The 16,587-nt window shown below is 36.3% G+C and overlaps 1 protein-coding gene across 1 annotated transcript in view; it reads right to left on the bottom strand.

The window, feature by feature from the left end:
* GPC5 (glypican 5) overlaps positions 1-16,587 on the bottom strand; it is a 303,582-nt gene that overhangs the window by 148,693 nt on the left and 138,302 nt on the right. The window contains exons 6-7 of the mRNA XM_027675181.1: positions 15,651-15,784; positions 11,483-11,608 (exon numbers count right to left, since the gene is read on the bottom strand). Of these exons, the coding sequence (XP_027530982.1) occupies positions 11,483-11,608; positions 15,651-15,784 (260 nt within the window). The remainder of the gene's footprint in view (positions 1-11,482; positions 11,609-15,650; positions 15,785-16,587) is intronic.

Below are 16,587 nucleotides of genomic sequence, written 5' to 3'. Positions count from 1 at the left end.
GCCAAGGCCTTTTCTGTTTTTTGTACTGCCATGTTGGCAAGGAAGTTGGGAGTGCATGGGAGATTTGGAGAAGATACAGCTGGGACAGGTGACCCCAACTGACCAAAAGAATATTCCATACCATATGACATTATGCTCAGTACATAAAGTGGAGGGAAGAAGGAGGAAGGGGGGGACATTTGACGTGATGGGTGTTTGAAATCATTACACGTGATGGGGCCCTGCTCTCCTGGAGATGGCTGAACACCTGCCTGACCATGGGAAGCAGTGAACTAATTCCTTGTTTTGCTTTGCTTGTGTATGTAGCTTTTGCCTTCCTTATTAAGCTATCTTTATCTCAGCCCATGGGTTCTCCAGTTTTTACCCTTCTGATTCTCTCCCCGATCCCCCTGATGAGGGAGGGAGTGGCTGCGTGGAGCTTGGTTGCTGGCTGGGGTTAAAACACAACAATGTTCTCTTAGGGTGCAAATGCTTTTCCATCAGACTTGCACATCCTTGAGAGCAAGATTCAGACGATCTAAGCTATGCAGCAACTTTGTTCTGCACACTCCAAGTGGTTACAGTGGTTAGAAACAGCCAATCCACTTGCACGAAGTAGGATGTGTCTCTCCAGTGACTGCACAGACTCAAGCAGTCCAGGTGCCCAAATTTGCATAGCTATAGATGTCACTTGACTCTCATTCCAGAAAATGAAGTCTTCCTTGTACACTCAAATATGGCATTGTCAACATATGAATCCAAAAGAATCAACCATATTGACTAAAATATGAGCTAAATTATTTTTCATTTTAAATTCTTCACAAGTGTCCAAGCAAATAAAACAACTTCTGCCTGTTTGATTCAATTGTCTTTTTTTTTTTTTAACTACAAATATATTTCTTTACTAAGCAACTGAAAATATGGAAGAAGTAGAAGAGTCTAGTTATCAGCACTTGAACCAATTGGTAAAAAAATTCTTTCTGAAAAACTAATTCTTTAGATATTAAGATATGGATTTGAAATTAAATAATTACTACCAAGCTCTCTGTGAATATAGTCTGTGCTGTCAATAGGCTGAAGGGCATTATTCCAGAATGAGCTTTCATTGGTTTGGATCATAATAAAATCCTCCCTGTTCCAGAAATATAGACTGTTAAGGGCTAGATGTCTTTTTCTTGAGATTCCGAGGAATTGAAAAAAATATAGTCATAATCTGCAATTACAGAGGCTTTTTTAAAAAGAAAACTATAATGGTTTATGCAACTTCTCTCCATGAGCTGTTGTCTAGAACCCCTGTACCATTTCAGTGCTGCTTTTCTACCATTCACTACCACTGACCATGTGTACTACTTTTCAGTGGAAAATGAAACATCCTTATACCAAAAACATTGTTGGAATTTTAAAATAAGTTTTCATTTATTTTAAACAGTTTCTGTACAAGGATTTCAGGAAGCCCTGTTAATATACTTTTCTTGTCTAAGTAGACTAGAAAAGTTGTTTGGATGTTTGCACTTAAGCCAATAATACTAGCTATCTGCCTTTCTATCTTTGTAGATTTCAGAAATAATTAAACAGTGAAAAAATGCAGTTTTATTAGACTATAACATAGGATGGGCTTATTACTTCTATTACTGTTGTACTTATGTGTGATTCAGAGGTTTTAAAGACCTGGGGGTATGAAAGTGAAACATTAAAATAAGGATTGCTAGGAATCTAGTTGTGTACAGGAACATAAGCATCTCTCATATATTGTCATCATCATATTTTAAGAAAGGACATGATCATACCAATTTTTATAGCACTTTATAAGAACTGTTTATAACAACTGCTTGTAAGAACTGAACCTCAGCCAGAGAGGTTGTGGAGTCTCCCTCACTGGAGATATTCAAGAACCATCTGGATACAATCCTGTGCAATCTGCTCTTGGATGACACTGCTTGAGCAGGGAGGTTGGACCAGGTGACCCACTGTAGTCCCTTCAAACCTGAACTATTCTGGGATTCTGTGAACTGGAGACTTAAAACCTCAAGTTCTAGATACCAGAACATCTCCTACAGTGAAAATAGGCTGAGGAAACAGAGTGAATACAAAAGGAAAAGTTAATATTCTTTTCATAAATACCATAACTCTCTTTATTCCCAACTTTATCTAACATTTAAATTGAAACTTTGAGAAAGTATGCAAAACACAAAAATTTATGCCTTGTTCAAGAATATGTTCCATACTTGACCAAAGGCACTGAGAAAGAGCTTGGTTCTGCACAATTATTTTTTACAGCTTAGTCCAGTGAGCTTCATACATCACTTTGACCAGAAGATCAGTACCAGCAAAAATTGATCAATGGTGCTATATATTACTTTTGGTATATGGATCAACATTTGTACCTAGTTTTCGAGTGAAATACCTCAGACACTTGGGCATAACTAAGTGTTCTGGAGGAATCTCCCAGCTTCAATACTTAGTCTTTAGGGTATTTTGGGCTTTCGTCTCAGCAATGATACTTTTTATTAGTGTGAGATTCTAGATATTTACACTTCGATAAAATAAATTCCACCAATACCTTTAGACTGGTGCCCTTTACAGAAAAGGGAGAGAAACAAGTCCTTCTAGGAAGTTCTATCCAACTATTTGAAGACTAAACAAATTGCATCCTACAAGGGTCCATTTATCTCTATTGAAAAAGAGGCCAAAAGGCCCATTTAGATGTGTATTTCTTCACACAAATACCTGGAGTAGAAGAATAACATAAGTTTCAACATGGCAAGCTCTTACTAACATAAGACAAAAATGTGTTTCAAAGTTAACATGACATAGATTCACATCTTACACTCCTTAGGAGGAGAAGCTACATCTTATTACACAGCAGTATGCTAGAGTGCAATCCCTCCATCCAAGGGATTTTCTCAAATATACAGAATCACAGAATATGCTGAGTAGGAAGGGACCCACAAGGATCATCAAGACCAACTCCTGGCCCTGCACAGGATCATCCTCATGTGCCTCAGAGTATCATCCAAATGCTTCTTGAACTCTGTCAGTCTTGGTGCTGGGGAGCCTGTTCCAGTGCCCAACCATTCTCTGAGTGAAGAACCTTTTTCTCATATCTAATCTAAACCTCCCCCGACACAACTTCAGGCCATTCCCTCAGGTCCTGTCACTGGTCACCGCAGAAAAGAGATCAGTGCCTGCCCCTCCTCTTCCCCTCACGAGGAAGTTGTAACTGCAATGAGGTCTCCCCTCAGTCTCCTTCAGGCTGAATAGACCAAGTGCCCTCACCCACTCATCATACGGCTTCTCCTCAAGGCCCTTCACCATCTTTGTTGCCCTTCTTTGGACGCTCTCTAATGGCTTAATATCTTTCTTATATTGCAGTGACCAAAAACAGTTTGAAGGAAGGTCTTGCTGATAGCAGAGAGGTGTAGTTTATTGTGGAAGAACAGCTCACTGTGAGATTGGACTGTGCTTTATGCTTCGTATTTTCTTTCTTTGTCTCATAGGTATCAAGTATGTATTTGGGAATCTGCACTGTCTCCAGTTGCACGAATTTAGTAACAATTCAGTTCTGCTGCTTTAATCTGTTCTTCATAGTAACTTCTGATATGAAACCTTAGGTGCTACCTGAACTTGAAAACATTTCAGATTTGGACACGACTGTTCACACTAGTGCTTACCTGGGTCACTTACTAAGCCTGCAGCTAAACTCAAAACATCACTTGAAACATATTAAATGCATTAACTTGGCTGGCTCATTAAATTTCTGTGTGGGATATTACAGTTTAAAAATTAAAATTCTTTCTGAATTAAAGTAGCTTCAGTTTGGTTTATTCATTCAATGAACTGAAAAGGACTTAACATCACTGATTTCTAAATTCACAGTCTTCATTAATGCAGCTTAATCTTCCTGAGTGCCCACAGGTGGGCAAGTGCTAAAAATCTTTGACTCTAAAAATGCAGTGTTAGAATAGAAACAGCTACAACAATATAGTCATTTTAATGAATATAAGCCAATTTGTGATTCCAGTCACGCAATTCTAAAGGAATTCCAGCAGAAGCTGAGCTGCTAAGGAAGATAAGAAACCATAACTTTTATTAAAGAAGACAAAATGATATTTTGAAGTACACGCTCTTAGATTCACAGTTGTGAATGGCAGATTAGTTTTACTTCATTAGAGAGGATCTTTTGACTACAAAAGCAGCAAGAAAAATACAATTGGAAAGAATAATATTTATTTCTAGAAAAAATAATGAACTCTTTGAATGCATTAATAGCTGTATGAATATCCATTTTTATCACCTGTATTACATAAATGACATTAATAAAATCAATCTGTACACATAAAAATCTACAGAATATTCATCAAAATGGGATTACATAAAGCAATTTTTTCTTACACAGAGAAAAACTTACTGCAAACTTTCGCAATTAGACATATAGGAAAAATCAGTGGTTTTTACATAAGACTCCCAAGCAATTTCCAGACCTCTATAATCTCCCTCCTTGGGTATCTTAAGTCAGCTGTGAAAATGTAAAAAGCAAAACCCCCAGCATAATCTAAGTTTCAATATCACACTTACATGGTGCAGGATGCTCAATGAAAATAAGACCTACAGCTGTCAAGAGGAAAGTCTTCAGCAGATGCCACATAGTAATAAGAATATTGAAAGGAATATCTGTAAATGCTGTGGTGCTGAACATCATTACATTGAAGTTTCCCGTCTGGACTGATAAGGCTGCAGTGTTTACAGAAGATTCTTGAGGGCACTACAGTGAAAGATCTCATAGACAATATTTCACAGTATGAACTATTGTTTAAATAATTCATTGAGAGCTGTTGTATTAAATTACCATGGCTAGAGGTGATAAATAACTTGGGTTAGAAATATAAAATGTTTCAGAAGATCAGTGTGTGAAAGAAGCCTCACTGTAAAATATCATTAAACGTATTATTTGAAAGAGAACCTATATATCAAAGTTGAATTCAGTAAGAGCATATTTCTTTTATAAGAACTTCAATAAGGTACAAGTACACAAACTTTCTGTCTAGTATAATCTACTATGACTCATAGCTTCTTATTTTATGCAAAGCTTATTTCTGAACTATGCAGTAGAGCCTCCTGCGTGAGTTTTCCTTGGTGTTAATATGAACTGTTATACAAAAAGATGATAGTTTTTTTTTTTTTTTGCCTTTTCATGTCATAAACTGTAGTAAAGTAGTCCTGAATTCACTAGAAAAACCTGTAAGAGTCATCAGATCACTAATACTAGATTCTGAAGCCTATTTTTTTTCTATGGTTGTTTAAATGGAAGACCAAAACACTCCAAAATGAAGGTATGATGATGGTCACTGTTCTTTCTCATACCTATGTTTCAGCAGTCTTCTGTGACTTTAAAAATAATTCATTTAACATAGTGCTAATCATGTTTTAAACTCAATACAGTTTTAATTTACATTCAATAATACAATAATAATACAATTTAAATTCAATATAACTTATACATTTTTACCAACTTAATAAAAATGAATTCACCTAGTGTTAGAACCCCTCTTTTACAGCCTCTGCTGTGAATGACCAACAAGTCCAATGTTTCTGGGACAAACATTACAGAAAATTATGTATTTGTTCAAGCAAACAAGAAGAAAAATAGAACATTTGTTTTAAGGTAATCTAATGCAATACATATTTTGCTGCTTTTATGTAACTAAATCCATTCCACCTTGAAGTGTCATGAGATTTACCTAAGCATATACTGAGCAGTGATATTACCAATATTAAAAAGTAGGAATTACTTTTGGTTTTATAACTCATGGCAAAATAGGGAACAAACCGCACAATTACTATAAACAAAAGGATCATATGGCATTTCATGTATTTTCTATGTTGACATGAAAATATTTATCATAAGCCCCTCTAAGCCCCTCTCATTCCTTTGACTAGTGAAATAAGATTAAGAAGAAATTATTTCTGACTGGTGGGGCAGGGAGGGAGAACAGTGGTGTTGCTGGTTAGCTGTTCAATGTATCCTGATGTCAGCAATTTTTCAAATGAAAATACATCAACTGTAATGAAAAAATCCTCCTGAATTCAGGGAGGACCTTTGGAACCCTATCTTCTTATAGATCAGATGACCGGATCTATATCATTACAGCCCCAGTATCATATACTGGTGCCTTCACTTACAAGCATCCCAAAAGAGGCAGCAGCAATTCAAAACAAAAGTACTTCAGAATTCAGGCATTTCAATTTTAAAATTTATTCAATTTTTATTGTCTTTACAAAACATTCAGCCTATGAATATCTTTATCCACCATTTCCCTCTTAAGTTGACTCGGTGCTGCGGTACCTGAAAACTTCTGGTTCCCTTGTTGTGGAATGCTACTGGTATTAAGATTTTTGAGTTCATGGAAAGATTGAACATTCACAGTTTTGGGTCAGGCATTTCCAAATTTGCAGATTTTGAGAAAGTAGAAATTTACAGTTGTTTTTTCTCTATGCATCTGTTTCTGGTCCTTGTTAGCAACAGCATATTAGGCAAAGCAGTAAGAGCCATAACAGGTTGTTCCTAGATTTTAAGTAGCTCAGGAAATCTTTCACATTGGTGTCAAGTGGTGCCTTTGATGGCAGTTTACATTCTCCCTTATTATAAAGTGATGACTAGCTCAAATTAAAGAAAATTAAAAGCAATTCATTATATCCCCTTATATCACCGTTTATATTCTTTTGTTGGATAAGAACAGAGTCAGGATTGTACTCTTGTTTCAGAATATTTAAGAATCAAAAGAGAAAATTCCTTTCCCCAGCCTAAGAGCTGTGCTAAAGCTAAGCATTTATTTGATGAGAGATGCTTATTATAATCACTTTCTAACAATTTGCTTAGCAATTAAAATCAATCATGTTGTTTAATTTCTCTTAATTTGGACACTTCAGATTTGCATTTCATATGAAACTCTTCCTTCAAAACTTGATTAGCTGTTTTTAATAATCTCCATTAGTCTTGAATCCTTCAATACACATAATTTTATTATTTTTTTCTCTCACATCTATTTTTGCTTCAGTTGAATCACTGGTCTCAAGATGTAGAGTACATATTTTGCTCTCCTCTGTGGATTTTTAATCCATCTCCCTCCACATTCTAGCCAGTCTCTCTGGACCACGAAAGCTGTCTACCTCAGTGTATTTGCACTCCCATTATTTTAGCTTTAATGCTAAGGTGCTACCAAAATTCCAAAATGATGCATGAAATTCTTCTTGTATGCATTGTTAGTGCATAACTTATTAATTGCAATTCCTCTTTTTCCATTGAAACTAAGGAATCCCATAACACTAAATTCCAGGTACTTCACCACAACACTGTATTGAGTCTGGCTGAGATGGAGTTCATCTCTCCGTAGCAGCCCTCACAATGCTGCGCTTTGCACTGGTAGCTGGAAAGGTATTGATAACACACAAATGTTTTGGCTACTGCTGAGCAGTGCTGGCAAAGCATCAGCACTGTCTCTCAACATTCCATCCCACCTCCCAGTCGAGGGCAAGATCCTGGGAGGGGGCACAAACAGGCCAGCTGACCCAAACTGACCAAAGGGATATTCCATATCATATGACATCAGCTTAGATATAAAAGCTAAGGAAAGTAGCAGGAAGGGGGGGCATTTGCTGTTTACAATGTCTGCCTGCTGTGAAATCACTATGTGTGCTGAAGCCCTGCTTCTCGGGAAGTGGCTGAACACCGCTCACTAATGGGAAGTAGAGAATAATCCTCTTTGCTTGTGTGTGTACAAACTTTCACTTTTGCTTTAGTAAACTGCCTTATCTCAACATATGAGTCACTTTTCCAGCTTATTTTCTCTCTCGTCCGGCTGGGAAAGGCAGTGATAGAGCAGCTTGGCATCCAGCCAAGTGAAGTTCAAATTTCAATTTCATGCCCAACCACTGTAGTCACACAATTGGGTAAAACAGTGAAAGGGCTCAAGATTCCTCTGAGATGTCTTCTCCCTCATGCTGCAGTGATGTGGACCTCATGAGCGTGGTCTTGCCCGCTACTGATCTTGTCAGGCAGGAATACAGGGATGTGGGGATTCTGGTCTCAGGTTTTGATAAAAGCATGAGCCTGTACTGTGTGACAGGCTACATCCAGAACAATTTCTAGTGCAGAATCAAGGGCCATGTTTCCATGTCATCGTGATTTGAAAAAAAAGAAAGGCTTAAGTGGAAAAGGAAAAAGCTGAAGCATGAAATGTAAACCATTAAGTAAGCTTTTATTTCAGTAATGCCTCTTTTTTCTTTTTCTGACCTTTTCCCATCCACACTTGATAATCTCTTAGATAGTATTATAGAAGGCAAAGGTTGTAAGATTTATCTGATATACAATATTATAGCTTTAGTTAAAAACCTTGAACTGCTTCCTTTAGGAAAATGAACAGAAAAGGAAAATAAAGAACTGCAAAGATCTTTTAAAACTGTATCTGTCTCCTGTCTCCAGGGCTTTCTGCTACTTGAAGCTTGACATACAGATACAGCAAGCAGTCTTAGCAATCTCTTCAGGTCCTGATAGACCAGCATTATGTAGTTTACGATATTGTTTTCTCATGTCAGGTGCAAACTCGGAGTCATCACCAGCTATGGTACATGCTTTTTAAACAGAAGGCAGAAACGGATGGGAAAGGATGAAGAATCTCAAAACAGATAAGCTCTATTTATCTTTAACTTGTTTGAACAATACAGGCTTTCCCCTACCAGTGCCAGAAACACTGCACAGATGAGTTCACCAACATCTTTATTTATTACTATACTAGTGGAAATGCAGGGTGAAGGAGGGGAAAAAGAAGAAAAGAGAGTGAGTGTGCAGGTTGAGGTGTTCTTCAGTATTTAGAGAGAAAAGTAATGAAGTCTGCTCAGGTCATTATTGCTTCTAAAATGTCACGGTATCCTGGGATCATGGCAACAGAAGTTGAACAATACAGGATTTAGATAATCTTAGATTCAGAATCGTAGGGCTAGAGGAGATTTTAAGAGGTTATCCAATTTGTATCACTAAGAAAAATCAGCTTTTGCTGCATCATTTCTCAGTGCCTTGCCTGTTCTTAAATATCCTTCTTCAGGCAGATGCTGGACAACAAAACTATTTATTTTTGACCCTACTGTCCTTGCTACTAGAAAACTCTCCCTAATGTTGAAGCAGAATATATTTTAAATGTTTGCTATGTGTCCTAGCCATTATGAAAGCAGATAATAGACATTTCTTTCTGCTAGCAACAGCCTGTTTCCACCTAACATATTTTCCTTTCCAGGTTAAACAAATATAATTCTTTGACTCCTTTTTTTTTGTAAGATGAATTTCCCAGAGGTTCTCGATTGATTATAATACATCTGGGAATACTCTATGAGTATGCCACAGTTTTCCTGAAAATGCTAAAATTGGACTCAGGCTAAGTTTCACCAAGACAATTTTGAATTGCTTACCTTGGGTTTTTTTGCATGTTACTAGTCCCTTTCAATCTGGTTTGCCCACACAGTGCTTAGGTTCACAGCCTCCAGTCCACACTCCCAAAGCCTGATATCTTCATTTCCCTTCACAATATCCCCAACCACAACCACCTCTGATGTTAGTCATCCCTCATTAGACCTCTTAGCTCATTGATTGATACAATCAATCAATTACAAATGTCATTTCACAATCTGTGGGGCAGATCAGGAGACTTTTTTGCTCAAACACAACTTCCTTGTTTCCAAGTTTGCAGAATTTGTTTGTTTGTGTTTCTAATCCTGAGTTTGATTTTTCATAGCCAAGAGAAATCTCCAGACACTGTACACCCACCATATGTGCTCCTCTCCCATAGGCTTGTGTCACATATGCCTTACTTTCATAGAAGGCACACAGATGTGCCTAAACACAAAAAGAAAAGACTACCTATTTTTTGCCTAGATCATCACTTCTGTAATAGTAATAATAGTAAAAAACTCCTTACCTTAGAAGTTTTTCCCCCTTCCATTACAGAAGAACAAATAAACAAATAACATTGAACAAAGGGCATTTTTACTGAATAAGAAGGTAAAAAGAAAGGGTGCAAGAGGAAAGATCTGAGCACCTTCATATAGCTACTGAAACAGAAGAATGTGTACCGCTATGTGTGTACAAGCAGAGGTATTGAGATGTAGGAAATAATCTGCAGGTGTCCGAGTATCCTGCTCTTCTGGTTTTAATCATCATTCTTTACTTCTAAGTATTATCTACATCTCAGATCTTCAGGAAGCTAACACTAACATTTACTGACAAAATATAAATATAGATACATTAATACATATATATGAATAAAAAATATTTTCGTAAGGAAATTTATAAATTAAACTTATATCAAAGTGGCCTTACTTTTAAGATACAGTGCTTCTGTCCCCTGTTATATCTTTAGGTGGATCCAACAATTGCTGAAATCTTTGGACCAAGGTTGCCAATGAGACTAAGGGGGTCAAACGCTCACTGGGCCTTGGTGCTGCCGAAGCACTGCACTGCCCAAGAAGATAAAGAAAAGTAGGCCTGTAGATGTTTGCTGAAAGGATGCCCATTTCCTTAGATACCAATAAATAAGTGACAGTTCCTACCTAACTTTTTGAGATACCTAAAGGTGCAGGCTGCCCACTGTTCCTTCTACTTGGTACCTGCTATCTCACACTACTAACTCACCTCACAGCCTTTACCCACCTTCTTTGATAAGACCTTTGATACTACCTATTAATACCACTAATGTCACATTAACATAATGATTTTGAATAAAAATAATTGCAATAAACCTTTCAATATTTTGATCTTTGTCATCACAACGACTTCCCACTCATAGAAATATTTGTTTTGGTGATCAAAGCAATAAAGCAAAAACATAGACATCAGCTCTCTGAAAGTCCTTCTGCCATCCAGAAATGCTAGCATTTTATAAGCTATGATTCCAGAGGTACACATCCAGGAGCATAGCAGTTTATTATCTCTTTACCATTGCTGCTGAGTGATGTCTGCCAAGCGGCTGCATACATAAAAAATTACATGTGTTTCACCTTTAAAATGTGTCTTCATCTTTTAACTTTTAGCTCTCTCTTGAGAAGAGATTACTTTGTTCTTCTTCGCTTCCAGAAAAAGTTTTAAGCTTGAGTCTGTTATCACACATTCTGCATTAAAAGGAGCATTTTAAAAAGATCAAGATGAAACAAAAATCCATATCCTTTTTCTCTAACTGTATTTTGTAAATGCCAATCTAGCTTCTTTTCCAGTGTATATTTAGGTGCTATAAATTTGAAGGGAAAAAGTCTGAAGAACAGTAGAATTCTTTTTTTTTCTCAAACACAGATGCAGAGAGATTTTGTTTACTGTTTACAGGTGAAGCCTGAGAGAAGGAAACCCATGCTGATTTATTTTTAGAACTAATCTTGACATTGACAGAGGGAAACTACTCAAATGGAAGCTAGTTTAGAGAAACATGACTTACAAAAGAAAAACAGACAAGAGTCAGAAAGGTACCTTTTTACGACATCTTCTCCATTCCAACATGGGAGTCCATCTGCAGCTGCCAACTCATTACTGCACATCTGGTCAGCCAGGCCACCATAAAAGGCTCTGTAGAGCCGGAGGTGGCTGATAAATTCCCTGCACAGGGGAACACGAGAAATAATAGGCAGTGTCAACCAACAACATTACTGTTGTGCATTTACACAAGAAAAAAAGGAATGTGCTTATTCCATTACTCTCCACTGGTTCCAGTGATATTTTAAATCAATTTGTCAATTTCCTGTTAGATAAGCTTGATTGTTTCAGATACACTTTCATAGTTTACAAAGTTGATATTCCCACTCGTCAAATAAAAAAAACAAAACACCTACTTTACTCATGCTCTGGAACAGGAACTATTTTCCTTCAACTGAAATTTTTTTGCATAGTTGTGATACTGTTTGTAATGGACCAATAAATGAAAAAATGTTCCAAAAAAAAAGCAACAAGTAAAAATAAAAATAAAGCAGCAAAAAAAAAATAGGTGCATATGAATAAGTCACCTCTTTTTCACAAGAGCTATCAACTAGTCCCCTACACATCTTTACAGATACTACAACAAATATTTGTTAAGAGTTATGCAGCGACTCAAGATTTAGGTAAGATGGGTAAGATGAAGTTGTTAAATATTTAGTGGAGATTTAAATAACTGTCTGAAAGATTACATCAGTTCCACCATGTGCTGTACTGGTACGTTATAAATTATGTATTGTTATTTTAAATAATTGTCAAGATGCCGAGAGCTAATGATAAGGTTTTGTACTTACTTCAAAACAAATTAATTACTTTTTAGTTAGTATGTTCTTAACTGAAATGTGATATTTTATATAAATTGTTTGCTTATGTATTGAAAATTTCTTCCTGTGACACCCTTTTCTGCTGTGAAAAATTGAAATATTTATTCATTTTGGTGTAGAACATCACACTTTACTGAGTGCAGAAAAGCACCGCCAAATGCTGTACTCATTGCTCTGCAATCCAGTAAGCTTCACTTTATGCTAACTTCTTGTATAGAATCTGGAGTTGTGAAAAAATGCCAGAAATAATCTACGTATTTCTCCAAATTGTGTCAATGTAGACCTAAAATGGTATAAGGAATTAAATTAAGTATTGTTTACTTCAAATTAAAACAGATAAAACATCAGTGATTACAGACAGTTCATCATTTTAAAAAGCCATATGTTCTTTCATGTCATACGGCAAATATTTTACAGAAATATGATTTACTATGCCTATTAAATGTGATGTGAGTGCTTTACTAATTCTAAAACTACAGTTATGAAAAATCTCATGTATGGTCAATTTTGACTATGTATCATATGATTGCCTATGTGCAATAGATTTTAAATACGTAAATATGACTCGTCCACACTCTCCTAGCCATGAATAGTCACATTTTTTATTTATCCACACCCAAAACTGAATCCAGTATGCACAGTATGTTTGCAATTTCCCTACAATTTCCATTGAATGGGACTGATTTCAGTTTTGTCTATGCTTTACATTTACATTCAAGATGAAAACTAGTGTTTAGAGTCCTCACAAAGTGAATAGTTGGAATTTCTTCTTTTGAAGAAACAGAAATAAATAAATATAGCTGGCATAATATTTTGTCACAAACTGCATTTTAACAGAAAGGTCATTCAGTTTATTAGTAAATACAATCTGAGGCAAAGCTAAAGTTAATAGAGAAGTAATAACTGATTTCAGCCCCCACTGATGTCTGACCGAAGTAGTTAGAAGGGCAGATGGTATGAATGTCAATTTTCACATCATCATCTTCGAGACCAGATAGCATGTGATTATAGGCAGCTGAGCACAAATGTGCAATTACAGTCAGTGGAAGCTGAAGATACTTTTTATCTGGGTTTTTTTTTATCTTTTTATATTTGGAAATGTTCTTTTTTCTTTTTTTTCCTCATTCTCTGTGCTAAAAGCTGTCTGCAATATGAAGTTCTGAGGAAAAAGCATTACACACTTTCAAGTTTGTATGTTGCTATGGAAGGGTCTGCTTAGCTTTTTTTAAAATTCCTCTAGAAATTTTTTGGCATGAAAAGCACAGAAAAATTTCTTTTTCTTCTTGTACCACACAGTAGCAGAAAATACCAGCTTAGGTCCAATGGTAAAAATAATTGAGGAAAAGTTCAGGCAGAAGCAGTCCATCATGTACTTTCATCTGGAGATGCAATTGAAAAACATTAGGAAATCAGGAGTCACATATTTAATGCAATTTTTTCATTCATTTGTTTTCCCTCAGATAACTGTCATTGATAAAGTCTCCAGTTTGGAGAAGCGTATTCTTTTCTCCTAAAGCCTGTGAAAGTTGCTGAGAGCAAGCTGTTGCCAGAAGTACAGAGGCAGTAAATAAGGTGGAGCTAGAGAAGAGCACTTCCTTAAAAGCATGCTGCGAGAATTTGCTGAAATCTCTCTTCCATGTGAGGTTCTTACAGTTGCCATGGGAATATAAAGTGAAATATAAAGTGATTGTGACTAATAAGGAAGGAGGTGATTCAGGAGGCAGTAACTGCAGGTGATATCAACTATGAAGCTGTTAAAATTATATCTGCCTCAGTAGATCTCAAACTTTCTTTCCCTTCCTCCTTTCTGGTGCAAAGCCTGTGGCATGCCATAAAGGGTCTCCAGAATCTCAAGGCAGGCAGATATCAAGGGAAAACAATGTTGCTTTTTTGTTGCCACCTGTCTTCTCCTGCCCCTTACGGTCTCTCAGGCAATCTCCCTTAAAGTCAGTCCAGTGTTGAATCTTGGTTTAAGTGACATTTTAGAACATGGTTTCATGTTTGCAGAGTGTTAGTGATCAGAAAACATCAAGAACTTGCTTACCTACATATAACTGAGAAACATGTGACTGTATAAGGGGTATTCCCTAATGAACTTCTGTTCTGGCTAAAGCAAACTTCTCTTTCTGTTCCCATAATGTTTTCCAAAACTTGTGCTATGTATTTTGGTTTGGGGTTTTTTCTCCACTGTTTGCTACATGAGAGTTGTTACACTAACAAGAATGGTCTGCCTTTGAAGCTCAGAGGCTCCTTTTTTTTATCCAGACATCAAGAGTGAGCAATGATTCCCTGCAATTTTCTCACTTCTGTTTCTGTACTGCAAAACAAAATGAGAGGAGAAAGAGGACAAAGAAAACTCTGTATTTTAGCAAACACTGTGACAGAAATGAAATTTCTGATTTTAACTTTGAAGTTTATTTGTGTAAAATAAATAGTCTGACTGCAACACTATCCTTACATCTTACAGTGCTATTACTGCTTACAGTCATCAAAAAACTTGATTCACTTGTCTAAATACAAACTGGCCTTTGAGATGCTTTCAGCTATGCAGGATACCTGCAGAAAGCTGGAAGGTATGAAACAACTTACAGTACCCCTGCACCCTTCTTGGCACGAGTAGCTTAGCTGGGATACCCCAGCATATCCTTGAGTAGCATTGGATGCTTGTAGATGCGTGGGCAGCTGAAATGAGTTCTCATTTCCACAGACTATAACAGCAGCTTAAACATTTAACTCGTAAGCCGTTAGGCAAATTTCACCCTGCGGTGCTGAGACACTAAATGAATTCTCCAAGCCTTTGTAGTCACCTCAATTCACTATATATTGGCAAAAGAGCCAGAGAAAAAAACTAACAGGCCTTGCTTGAACAGGACTTTCGAGATTTAGTTCCAGATGCTTAGTTGTCTCGGTTTTTAAACTAGAAAAGTATGTAAGAAAAGCCTTTTTTTTCTGTGTTATCAACTTGTACAAATAGTCTTCTATAAAAAGCTACAGTCAGGTTTTGTCAGTTTTAATATTGCCTGTTGATGCGCAAAGTTAAAAGTAATTTGAATAATTACACATAAAGATAGAGCTAACATTCATATTCTACCAGCGTTATCCACTCAAATACTTTAAACCACACCAAATGACTCTGGTCATATGTCCATTATTTCAGAAAACAAAATTTAGTCATAAAATTACTCAATCCAAAATGTAACAGAATAAACAGTGCTGAAATGTTTCATTCTTTGGAGTCTTTATTATCTAGTAATGCATGCCATTGCATTGAATATACTCTATTCTGTTGTAAAATTAATGGCTTACTTTAGTCTTTCTTTCTGGTTGTAAAACTAATGTCTTACTTTCTTCTGTTGGTGAGCATTTCTTCACTGTCTCTTGAGAACATCTTCAACCCTTGATTATCTTTGTTCTGATCAAAGGAGCAACCTGGAGAGTGTGTAGGCTTCCTTACAGGAGGACCACAGAACTTTTTCACCTAAACGGAAAAAAAGCCACAAGAAGAATGAAAGAACACATGTAAACAATAATTATTATGTATTTCTCAATTCAGTTTAAAACCATTTTAATAACAGAGAGAAAGATCTGTAGGCATTAAGCTAAGAAAACCATCATTAATTATAATACTTCTCAACACTATATCCGTAATGAATGAGCAAACACAAAATAAGTCATTTTATAGTAGGAAAAAAATAATAAAGGCACTCATTTTTAAGGAATACCAGGTGTATAAGAAAGTCACCACATGTATTTTATTGATCGTGGCTTTTTAATTTCCATAAGGGAAGTGTATTGCTATGCAGACATTAACAGTAACCTCAGAGAATATGATGTGTTGTGAACAGCAGCATATTTCCATTTTTTCTGTGATATATCCCAATGACATTTTTAATATGCATTGAACTTCGTGATTTCTTTCAAGGTTGATAAATTATTATGGCATGTTCAGCAGAGTTACACAGAGCATATAGTGAATAGTGAGCATAGTGGAAACTTGCATTACAACACTGCAACATGTTCATTTAATGATCCAAGATGTAAGTTTAATGATTTGGACCATAGATGTTGAAAATATCAAGGCATTTCATGTCTGGCTTTATGATCTGGATGTCAGTAGATACAAGTTCACATGAACTCCCATTTTCTTCTTTGTAAAATGTGATACTGAGCATTTTGTATGATAGAGGATATCAAATTGTGTTTATAGCCCATTACTTTTCCTAGACACCGAATAAAAATAATTAGGGCCATGTATATTTATTAAGTAAGAGATAGTTCATG

Source organism: Neopelma chrysocephalum, unplaced genomic scaffold (genome assembly GCF_003984885.1).
Source record: "Neopelma chrysocephalum unplaced genomic scaffold, ASM398488v2 Primary Assembly neopelma1_25, whole genome shotgun sequence".
In the NCBI taxonomy this organism is placed as follows: Eukaryota; Metazoa; Chordata; class Aves; order Passeriformes; family Pipridae; genus Neopelma; species Neopelma chrysocephalum.
Note: the sequence above shows the minus strand (reverse complement) of the source record. Positions and strands in the feature narration are given on the sequence as shown.